Source organism: Erpetoichthys calabaricus, chromosome 14, assembly GCF_900747795.2.
Source record: "Erpetoichthys calabaricus chromosome 14, fErpCal1.3, whole genome shotgun sequence".
NCBI classification, from domain to species: Eukaryota; Metazoa; Chordata; class Cladistia; order Polypteriformes; family Polypteridae; genus Erpetoichthys; species Erpetoichthys calabaricus.
Window position 1 is genome coordinate 16,984,700 of NC_041407.2, and position 12,547 is coordinate 16,997,246.

Genomic DNA, 12,547 nt, shown 5'->3' on the forward strand with positions numbered 1-12,547 from the left:
ACACCAGGGGGCTACTTCAGTGTTACTCACTCACTTGTAAATTAGCACTCGGATCCACCTCCATCATTCGCTTTTAGTTACGAGTCTCTTCTTAATATGCCCATCTGCGTTTCTTGGTGGTGACAAAGGGCCATAGGGGGCAACACCAGTGTTGAATCATAAATTCCAATTCATCCCAGGGACGCTCATATTCAGCCCATTGGTGACTTCGATTGTGCGATTTAGTGGCACCCCGTCCAGATTCACCTCCTGCCTTGCACACCATGCAGCAGGAATAGGCGCCAGTGTCCTCCCCTCCCTGATCTGAATTAATCGGGGTCGATAATCGGAGACACCTCTTTTTACCGTTGAACAAATCTTTGGCTCTTTTCCCTTATTTATATTAGAGGTCGCTGTCGCCCATTTTCAAAGCGTGTCTCATCCCCTCTGTCCCAAGTCGCAATGCCCCTCGCTCCTCTCTCGCTTTGCCGTCACGGCGCCGCTCGTGTTCGTGGAAAGGTATGGAATCCGGAAGTCTTTACAGGCTGCATCCTGCATCGCCGCCGCTGTTGCTGCTGGCTTCGCTTCGTGGAGATTTCAAGTGTCGGCGGAGCTGAGCGGCAGCAACGAGAAAAATGGGCAACACGGATTCCAAGCTGCATTTTAGGAAAGCCGTCATCCAGCTGACGACTAAAACGCAGGTAAGGAGAGAAAGGCGGCTGAGCGAACGCGACTGATGAGCCGAGCGGCGAGGTGCGCGAGCCTGCTGCATGGAGTCCAGTCCGGTCCGCTGTGCGCGCACCAAATCACGCCTCGGCCCTTTGGCCATTTCGAGTTTTTTTAATTTACGGAACGAGCTTCTTGGATTTGCCGGCCGCCTATTTTTTTTTTGTTGTTGTTGTTGTTGTTTTATTATACGCTGCGATTCTGTAATCGGCCCCATTTTCTCACCGTCAATTTCAAAATAAAACCTCAATTCAATCTAAATAACAAAAGCAGCAAGTAGGCGTTATTTATTATTAATCGGTTTATTTGTAACTTTTACATCTGTCAAATATGGAAAAGGCCTGCTGTGTGACGTGATCAATCAAGAAATAAACTGTATTTCGAAATAAATGATAATTTGACACGCCTTGTAGCTGGCGTTGGAGATTACAGCGCTGTGCATTAACCAGCGACCCACAATAACAGATCGGTCGAATCGTGTACATATTTTTTTTAATATTACTTTTTAAAATTTTACGCCGTGATTATTTTTCCCCAAACCAGACCGAGCAGGTGAATGTGAACTCTTAAGGTGGAGAGACCTAGAACCACGGGGGGAAATAAACCCTAAATTGACAATCTGGACATTTTAAAATTTTTTGTAACGTCGGCTACAAATTTTTGGATATTTTAAAGGAGTGGGCCACGCATATGAACGTGTGCGATCGTGTCGTGTGTTTGAGCGATGACGTGTTTCTAATTGGTCCCCTTGCTTCTCCCTCTCCGGCGCAGGTGTTTCCTTAAGGTGGCGCGGAACAAATAAAGAAAAGTGCGCAAAGGTGGAAAAATCACCGATCTGCCTCCCAATTTAATCAAATATAGCTGACTGACATTTAGAAACGACGAATCTCCTGCTAGAAAACCAAGACACTAAACTTGCAGCAGTTATACAGTTATATTTGACCGAAACAAGAGTTCGAGCTATATAGAAATGCTCAATGTTATCTTTTTACTTTTGCACAGAAACTATCCATTCATTTATTTTCTCATCCCTAACATTTTCTAATATTCGTTCATCCATTGTGCAACCTCATTTATCCAGTTAAGAATTATGGGGAATTGCAGTCAATTCAAGCAGCAACAGGTGTAAAGCAGGTACCAACCTTGGATTAGGTGCCCATCTGTAGCTGGGCAGTTTATGAACACATGTCTCTCTTGGCACACCCAGTTATTTTTTAACCTGATTTTATTTATTGTTTTAAATTTTTACAGCAACCAAAAATAATAATAATTTAAAAAAATGAAAATTTCCTTTCTCGATTTTCCCCACTCATTCCCATTCACCATACCCAAAGTACTCTTATCCCTTTGCCATTGGTGGGTGATAGCATTGCAGGATTCCTGTCAATGTGAAAATCCAGAAATATGTTTTGGGGCCCACGATTACTGTATATTTTAATTTTATTACGCTAAATACGATGCAAAAAAGTTGCGAGAAATGTAAGATAGAAGGATCACGGCAAAAACAAATCACATGTGTGAGGCTGGCTGCTGAGACAAAGTGCATTGTTCGGCAGTTCTTTAGTAATCTATTTACAAAATGTAACTTATGATAAAGTTGTGCGTATATTTATAGTAGTGAATGACAAGATTGACTAGTATAACAGAAGCAAAAGAAATCCAACAAACCACCAAGCACAAAACAATTAACACTCACAACACAGTCCAGTTTTGCAGAATATGGTGGTGTATTAATGAATTGAAATCCCCTCTGAACATCCTCCTGAAAGTTATATAAAGTTTTGTCCTACTGTGATGCTGATGTAAGTGAAGAATTGTAGAAGTTGGGAGTGCTCCCCTAGTCAATTCAGATGAAATTGCATGAACAAGCGTGCACAGGACACAAATATAAATCCAGAGAAAACAGTAATCTTGATGATTTGAAACAAAAACACACCACCGATTGCGATCCTGCCGGCTTCTTATGACTCATTTTGAAAACGACAGCACTCTTCTTGTTTCACCCAGCAGCCCTTGTGGCAACCACTGAAGCTGCCCAATGACACGGTACTCCTGGGGCTGCTGGGATTTGCAGTCCATTTTAGCAGCAACAGGTTCCGCAACAGGTCGAAAACTCACAAAATAATTTTCATTTAATTATTGAAGACCAACCCGCAAATCATAAAGCCAAGGGCTGATCTGTGTACAGTACGTGAGATTAACTAAGCTTTACACAGACTTCAAGTCTGTATTTTCCCAGATGACATCACACATGTCATGTAAACATTAAAATTAAATGCAGTAAATTGAATGTTAAGTATTAATGTAGAAGAGCAATACGTTTGCATGTAGTAGAACATCAGAATAGCCTCAAAAGAAATGTCTATGTGTTCTGTTCTTTACAAGAAGACATTAAAAGTGCAGGTTTCCCCCTTCAGCTCCATAATGACCACAGCATGCCTATATTTATTTAAACGTGACTCCTGTGAGATTCCCATCATAATATTGGAACAGCTGGGAGATTAACAGAAACATAGGATAATTCCTGTGTCCCAAGTACTATTCATCCTAACAGTTCTAAAGATACTAAGCACGGAGTATTCAGCCATCTAGCTCACGTGAAAAATCTGACAAACGAGAGGAGACCTTTCAGTCCATCAAGCCTGTTTGTTTAGCTAATAGCTGAGCTGTCCGAACATCTCCTCCAGATCCTGATTTAACACACTCAAGAGGGCAAGGCAGACCAGATTCACCGCTAAGTTGAAATAATTCTGCTGGATCTGCTTTATGAACACCTTGGAGGATTTTTAAGACCTGAATTAGGTCCCCACGTGGTCTCCTCTGCTCGAGACTAAAGGGGTTTAATTCTGAGTTTGTCACAGTAGGACAAGTTTATTCTAGAGTCCCGCAACTCTTGGTGTAACAGAAGTACTGCTTGGATTATGCTCCAACTTTGCTTCACATCCCTTATGTTCAAAAATAGCATTTCTCCATTTAAAAATTTAAAATCGTAGCATTAAGATAACCATCAAATGTAGGAGGCAAAGAGCCACTCCATCTCCGCTCTGTCTGGGCATGTTCACGTAAATCTAAGTTTTCCAGATATCTCAATATACATTCTGTATAAAGTATTGATATACAGGTGGAATCCCGTTATACCAAAATTCATGGGACCATAATAACATTAACGAATATGGGGAAAAATACATATAGTATTGTGACTGGGGTCGCCGGTGATTTTCCATCTCAAAAGCAGCAGTGCAATGACGGTTACATCAGTTCCTGTTCGGGCCGCCCTGACTTCACCTCTTCCAATGTTCCACCATATTTTAAGAGCAGTATATAACCTGTTAGTCAGTTCTGTTGTAAACTCTGCATCTCTCTCTCTATTCAGTAAAAAAAATCCTGCGATGAGACAAGACTTTTTAAAGAGATTTTTTTTCCAAGTCCCGCGAGATTTTGTCCATGAGATTTTTTTCAAGTCCCGTCCTCCTCTCAACCATTTTCAACCATGCACACGGTCCTCTCACCTGTCACTCGTGTGAATGCTTTTGTCAGACACATTTTCTGCTCTCTCAGCTCTTAAAAATTTTAACGTTTTCCTCACTTTAAGTTCCCAATTAAAGAAGACGGCTTATGTCCAAATATTATTGAAGAATTTCATCACGAAGGGTTATCAACAGAAAAAATGAGTACACGGGCAATCCTAGCACCGAGAAACGATGAAGTCAAGCGAATCAACACCAAAAATGTCAATCGGTAACACAGCAAATTGGTTAAATGCGTATCAATAGACTATGTTGAAATAGTTGGTGGTGATGGTGCAGAAGATGAAAATATCAGCTTATAATATCCCGTAGAATATCTATAACCATGTTAACAAAAAAATGGATGTATCCAAGAAAAGTAATATAGTACATCTTCCGTGGATAACATTAGACACCAAAGGAGATCTTGATATGCCATTCGTATTAAAACGTTAACAGTTTCCCGTTACAATAGCTTTTGCAAGGAGAATTAACAAATCTTAGAGCCAAACGTTTGAAAAAGTCGTTTTATTTAATGGAGAGAAAGAAACGAAATTCAATCACGGGCAGTTACAGTATACGTTGCATTGTCACGATGAAAGTCCAAACACAGAATCAAAATTTAATGCGATATTGACAAAACTTTAATTCAAAACATTGTTTTTACTGAAGTTTTACAGTAAAAGTGTAAGTTTAAAAAGTATTTGCATGTTAATTTCAAAGCCAAACTGAATGAAATCGTATTACTCAATGAAAAACTCTAACGCAACATCAAACATAATTTACTTTCAAATTGTTACATTTTACCCTAACCCTAATGTAAAAAATCTGTTTAAATTGTACATCCGCATCCCCATACGCGAGTGGTAGAACTGCATAGCGCAAGCACGGGTGTTGGCGAGCGAAGCGAGCAGGGGCCAGTGCCTCCTAGTTTCTTTTATTTTGCTGATTTTTCAGTATAAGGGGTGTCCATCCCCAAACCTTTTTCTGTCTGCTGCTTATTTTTTACCACAATATATAATGGGCTTATTTTTGTGAAGTCGCACGTATTACACTCTCTTATAACTGATCATAGTCCCCCCTAGAGATTTATTTTCCCACCAGGGTTGCTTCTGCCTGACTTTTTGTTTTCCTCTTCTTCATTGTCCACTGGCCATAGCTCAACAATTGATTAATGGACAGATATTGCAGGGCCATATCCCAGTTGCTCCCTGCATAGAGTTTGCTTGTTCTGCCCATGCCTTTGTGGGTTTTGGTGACCTCCCACAGTCCACAAACATCCAGGTAAATTCATCCTTTGATGCCCTGGCACTCCACCCCTAACCCTAAATTACCTGGTTCAGAACAGGTAACAGTCATTTATCTTCCGCAAACAAATATCCCTTCTTTAGTGGCAGATTTTGTTTCCCCCAGTGAAGATGACGGGGTGAGTATAACATCTTTTAAAACCGATTCTGATATTTCCTGTCCACCTTCTCCTGTTTCAGATTCTGGGTTATCGGATGCTTCTTCTAAATTTAAACAGCCACCAAGTGAGGCAAAAACACTCAAGACACCTAAAATAAATGGACGGATAATGATGAATGGTGATTGTTCTAAAAATAAATTATTGGATAACACCAATTTTGATTGTCCTCCTATCTCTAAACTTTTAGTGTTGCCAAATAAGTGTTCAACTTTCAAGCAATGGCGTCCAGTTTTTAAACAACCCGTCATCTTCCTGGGGGACACATTATTATATAATTTGGGACCGATTCCACTATCCAATCTTCAGGTAGAAATAGTGGATAGATATACAGTGGTGGAATTCCTAAACTTTTTTTAAAAAATTTGCCCCCTAGAACCAAGTCAAATACTTTTTCTTTCAACTTGGAGTTACTGATATTATTCAGAAGGGGGATCGAAAACTAGATTTAATTAGGGAAACTTTTCAAGTCCTTAAAAAATGTTTTCCAGCAGCTGAATCTTATATATTAGAAGTCCCAAAATTTAACAAGATTCCTAGAATCGCACAAAGAATAGAGGAATTTAACTCAAAAGCAATAGACTATAGTTTTATTATATTAGACGATGTTAAATGATTATTTGATCCAAAGTATGTATTCCGGTTCACACAAGAGGCAGCCAATCACATCATTTTATCTTATTTTCACTTCACGAGGTATGATGATGATCTAAAAGACCTTTTAAATATTGAGATCCCACCTGATGATTATTGACCTATAGTATTAAATATATTCCGGACTCCTCACCCCACACCCTAACCTTAAAGTCACTATTATTAGGCCCTAATATTAATTAATTTTCTTTAGGCTCCCTGATGCTAATTTTTACCCTAAGTATCGTGGCTCTGGGGTTTAAACTTGTCTTGTGTTGGGTTTCCCTGATGTTAACTTTAGCCCTTTGTTATCCCTGATGTTAAAAATTTACCTTTGTTCGTTTAACCCTAATGTTAAAATTTAGATAAAGGCCATAATAGTGATTAAAATGAATGCTGAAGGTCTATCCCATCCTCAACCCTAAATCTAAAAATCACTAGATAACATCCCTGAGGTTAATGTGGACTCTTAATAGGATCGCTGAAGTTAAAAATAGATATTTTACAGGGCCCTAATGTTAAAAATTGTCTACTGTAAATAATAAATAATAATGTCTCGCCGTCACCCCTATCCCTTAACTTAAAGTTTGTATTTGTAGGTCCCTGAGGTTAAGTTTGGGTTTTTATTATTTATTTATTTATTTAATTCTTTTAACCCCACTTTCGACTATTTATTTCCCTTTTTACCCTAATTTAATTAACCGAACAAATATATATAAAGATCATTATTTATTTACATATGTATTTTTTTTATCTCTTTTCAAATGTGGACTTAATGAAGCATTCCTTTAGATATCTTTTAAATCTTTTTAGGGGGTATGGGAGGGAGGGAATCTATTTTTAGAACCCGACTCATTTTATCCTCTTTTAAGACTATGGAAATTATTTTAGACAGTTTTCTTGAACACATTTTACAAAGAGTATTTAAAGATTTATGTATTTATTTATTGAATTTTAGGAAAACAGCCAGCTGGTACAAGACCTTTTATAAACTTATATTTATTGAATTAGACTACGTGTGCCCGAGCATGCCATTAATGGCCTAATCCCCTACCCTACCCCTAACCCTACCTTCTTGTGTTCAGTGCTCTCTGGGATAGGTTCCAGCTTCCCCAGGCGGCCCTACTGTGGATAAGCGAGTTTGGAAGATGGTTGGGTGAATATTGCTGGACTCCACTAATATTAATCGATTTTGAACCACTTTGTTTGCCAGGCTGTTTAAACAAATTGGTGTCTTTATATATGTTGATCATCCATCCATCCATTGTCCAACCCGCTGAATCCGAACACAGGGTAACGGGGGTCTGCTGGAGCCAATCCCAGCCAACACAGGGCACAAGGCAGGAACCAATCCTGGGCAGAGTGCCAACCCACCGCGGGACACACACAAACACACCCACACACCAAGCACACACACTAGGGCCAATTTAGAATCACCAATCCACCTAACCTGCATGTCTTTGGACTGTGGGAGGAAACCGGAGCGCCCGGAGGAAACCCACGCAGACAACATGCAAACTCCACGCAGGGAGGACCCTGGAAGCGAACCCAGGTCTCCTAACTGCGAGGCAGCAGCGCTGCCACTGCACCAACGTGCCACCCTGTGTTGATCATGTAATTAGTAATTTATAAAGTTTGTATCTACCTGTGAACTCTGCAACTGCACTCAGTGATGTCTGCTATATAAAAATCAACTAAATGAAATATATTTTTCAAAGAAGGAGGAGAACTTTAAACTACTTAGAGGGTGCATTGGCCATAATTATGCCCGTATGAAACTGCTTCCTTTCGGTAGGATTGACTCTGTTATGCAGAGTGCAGCAGCTTGAGGGCTCAAAACAGTTGACAAAGCTGCTGGGCTTATTTGAATTGCGTGGTTGCTTTGAATGTGTGTGTTTTGAATGTCTGACTGCTCCATGCAAATAAAGAGGAGGCTATTTAATATTTTATCAGTGGATTGGCTAAGTCATTCAGGCTTATTGTGTCATAAGTGCAACACAGTGAATGAAATGCAGTATTAAGCACTTGTTGTTATCACATGGCTGTAGATAATTGCACCCGTTTTCTTCCAGTAAAGTGTCATGCAAAGCAGGGGGGTATTCTGGAAGAGATAACACTGAATAGGATGCCATCCCAGTGACGCAACCACACCAGTCTAGCTAACCCAATGTATTTAAGATTCTGGGAAGCCAGACAAGCACATAGAAGAAACCGAGCGGGACAGTGACGCTACCTGCTTGAACCACTGCACATAAAACCAGTAAGTTGCAGGCATGGCGTAACATTCAGGTGCATTTGTAGACTTGCTTTGCTGGTTTGAAAGTTGGAGCATTTTTAACTTTTCTAGTAGGCTTGTCAAAGAGTTTGTTGCTACAGTTTTATTATTATATATTTTTTGTAACAGGGTATTTACATGCACCTTAATAACTCTGTTATTCACACAAATCTGAATTGTTAAATGACATGTAAACCCTTATTCCGGTTAAACAGATGCAGGTTTATCCGTGAATAATTTGGTCATGTAAACCAGGTTACAATTAAGGATTTCACAGTCTGTGCATGTCCATTTGCACTCTCTGCTTCACACACACATCCAATATGCACTGGTAGATAACTGTGGAAGTGTCCACAATGATACATTTCCTGAGGCAAATGCTCAGATGACCATATTATTCCATCTTCTGGTTTAAATTCCATATTTTGGACCTTCTGATTTTACTTGTGCTACAGTAGTCAATCTTGGCCCCTTGATGAGCTACTGTAAACTGTTTGCAAAAAATCTTGGTGTGATTTTTGGTAATGCCTTCAAATTTGATAAATAAATTAACTCTGTTGTTAAAGCCTGTATCTATCAGCTCAGTGTATTAGCTAACGTCAAGCCCTTTCTTTCTGTGGTCATGATTTTGAAACACTAATTCTTGCCTTTGTCTCTTCTCGGTTTGACTGTTGCAACTCATTATACATTGGAGTTAACCAGTCATCCCTTTCTGGTCTTCAGCTAGTCCAGAATGCTGCTGCCAGGCTTCTGACAGGTACGCAAAAACAGAACCTTATCACACCACACCAGTCTTAGCTTCTCTACACTGGCTTCCAGTTTGATACAGGATTGAGTTTAAAATTTTACTGTTTGTTTTTAAGTCCCTGAATGGTTTAGCCCCCATTTTATTTTACTGGCCTGTTACATCCTTGCTCTCCTTCGTGATCACTGAGGTCCTCTGACCAGAAGTTTAATGGCTGTGCAAATTCTAGACTTAAGCTTATAGGGGACCGCGCTTTTGCAGTAGTTGCCCCAATACATTTCAAGGAGCAGGAGAAGTGAGCTGCTGTGACTGAGATTCATGCGAGATGGCATGCAGAATGGGGTGGAGGCAGAAGCAGAGTTGTGGAGTCGGTTTTTAGAAACAATTATTGGGTTTCTGAAGTCAGAGTTGATAAATATGTAGCAACTCTGACTAAATGTAAATTGTAATATTATGTGTTGAAATTTCACATATACTGATTTGATTACATTGATTTTTCTTCTACACTTTTGATAAAAGTATAGCTTCTTTTTTAATTTTGTAAGTTTAGTCTTATGTTTCATGTTACTCAACATTGCTACAGCCATTAAATCTGCCACAAAGTACCCTGACAATTCAGGTTGGCAGTGAGGAAGTGCCTTGTGTCTTGTATGTTGTGTGCTTTCAATCAACACCGTAAATATATTAATCTAACTAGCCACTATGCCGCATAATTATGTATTGATGGGTGAACACTTCCTGAAAGACACAGTTGTCCAAATGGGGTGGGTTTGAGGATACGACTGTAGGTGAATGCAAAGATGGAACTCTGGAGAGAGGGCGGGGAAGCAGGCCCGAGAGGTTTTGGGTCCTAACCGTCCAATGACGAGTCGACACAACCCGTAATGATCCTTCCACAGGTTCACCTACGGAACCCGTGTTAGGACATTTACATCCTCTAGATAGGCAAGTTCTATCGTCTGACGCCCATTCCACCCCTGCCATTCTAGTCTGCCGATTTCTTAAGTCATCTCTTAGTCATTGTTCAGTACACACTGCCTGCTCATGTGTCCGCCCCCAACTCCTCACTTAAATTGCTTTCGTCTGTGTACAGTCCACATGCACCTGTGAGTCACGTTGACTATTCATTTTCCACACATCGCCTCAGTCGCATGCACCTGTGAGCCATGTTCGGGCCGGGTGAGGTTTCCCGTGTTGAGTCCAATTAAGCCAAAGGCTCCACACCTGGTGGTGCCCTTCCGTCAATTCCTTTCAGTTTCAGCTTTGCAACCATACTCCCCCGGAACCAAAAGACTTTGGTTACCTGGTTGGCTGCCCAGCGGGTCATGGGAATAACGCCGCCGGATTGCCAGTTGGCATCGTGTATGGTCGGAACTACGACGGTATGTGATCTTCTTCGAACCTCCGACTTTCGTTCTTGATTAATGAACACATTCTTGGCAAATGCTTTCGCTCTTGCGCCATGGTCGGCTGTTTAGTGAATTGTTGGTGGGCGGGGCACTGTGAGTTGGCGGGCGTGGCTGTCTTGCGTGCGTCTTGCTTGCCATGGACTTAGTGAATTATATATATAGATTACAAATAGAGGAATCTGAGTCCGTGGTGACATAAATTGAGGAGTCAGTTTTGGAATCGATGGTTTCAGGAGTTGGAGTTGGAATTGGTGGTACCAAAAATTGAGAAGTTGGAGTTGGAGTCGATTGTGACATGAATTAAGGAGTTAGAGTCTGTGGTACCAAAAATTGAGGAGTTGGGGTGGGAATCGGTGGTACCATAAATTGAGGAGTCGGAGTTTGAATCGATGGTACCATAAATTGAGGAGTCGGATTTAGAATCGGTGGTACCATATATTAAAGAGTTGGGGTTGAAATCAGTGGTACAAAAAATTGAAGAGTCAGCATTGGAATCGATGGTTTGAGGAGATGGAGTTGGAATCGGTGGTACCATAAATTGAGAAGTCGGAAGTTGGAGTCAATGGTGTCATAAATTGAGGAGTTCGAGTCAGTGGGACCATAAATTGAGGAATCGGGGTTGTAATCGGTGGTATCATAAATTAAGGAGTTGAAGTTGATAGTGACATAAATTGAGGAGTCGGAGTTGGAGTCGATGGTGACATAAATTGAGGAGTTAGTCTGTGGTACCATAAATTGAAGAGTTAGATTCAGTGGTACAATAAATTGAGGAGTCGGAGTTAGAATTGGTGGTACCATATATTAAAGAGTTGGGGTTGGAATCAGTGGTGAAAAAAATTGAAGAGTCAGAGTTGGAATCGATGGTTTGAGAAGGTGGAGTTGGAATCGGTGGTACCATAAATTGAGAAGTCGGAGTTGGAGTCAATGGTGGCATAAATTGAGGTCTTAGAGTCAGTGGTACAATAAATTAAAGAGTCAGGCTTGGAACAGATGGTTACATAAATTGAGGAGTCGGGTTGGAATCGATGGTGAGGAGTTAGAGTTGTTGGTTTTTGTGGGGTTTTGTGTAACGACTCCACAGCCCTGGGGAGAACCAAACTGTTAGCATATAATGAGACCTACTGCTTTACAGTAAGGGACGTGATGAATAAACAAACAATATTAATATATTGAAAAAAAGAATATCACTATTGTCAAATTGAATAAATTAATACACGTTTAACATCATACCTTTCTTATATGGTCATTGCACCTCACCCCATCCCGTGTCCAGCAGTGAGGTGTCTTTGCTTCAGTGACTGCAGGTGGTTTACTCTTTCTCCATTAGGCACAGCTTTCAAATGAGTAAAAGAAAAAACACAGAAAATTTACAAGTTGAAGTAACTGCTGTCAAGGTAAAATTGACTATATGTAGTTGGAATTGCAGAGGATGTCTTACCGTTTTAAGGTTGACGAGTCTGCAAAGCTTCTCAATGGGAGATTTAGTGTGCTGTTTTCAAGATATCTGACACACCATCACTCTTCAGTTATTCGTTATAATTCACTCTATGGTGGTAACATATTCTTCTGTCCTAATTGAGGACTAGCCAGACATTGAGTTGCCTCCATAGAATGGCAGAATTCTGCAGTCCAACTCTTGACAGTGGTGTACGTACAGGACTGGTACTGGTATGTGTTGACTATGTTTTCATACAAGAAACATACAGTACAGCAGCCTTTCCCAACTTGTGGGCCACTGGTAGGATGTACCGGAATTGCAGGTGGGCTGCGGCTGACCGCGGACAAAACCAAACCTGCTCCAACAGTCAC

The 12,547-nt window shown here is 40.6% G+C and overlaps 1 protein-coding gene across 1 annotated transcript in view; it reads left to right on the top strand.

Moving 5' to 3' along the window:
• Positions 1 to 486: 486 nt before the first annotated feature.
• Positions 487 to 12,547, top strand: part of hid1b (HID1 domain containing b) — an 82,377-nt gene continuing 70,316 nt past the window's right edge. The window contains 1 exon segment of the mRNA XM_028818429.2: positions 487 to 680. Within this exon segment, the coding sequence (XP_028674262.1) occupies positions 615 to 680 (66 nt within the window). The 5' untranslated portion in view covers positions 487 to 614.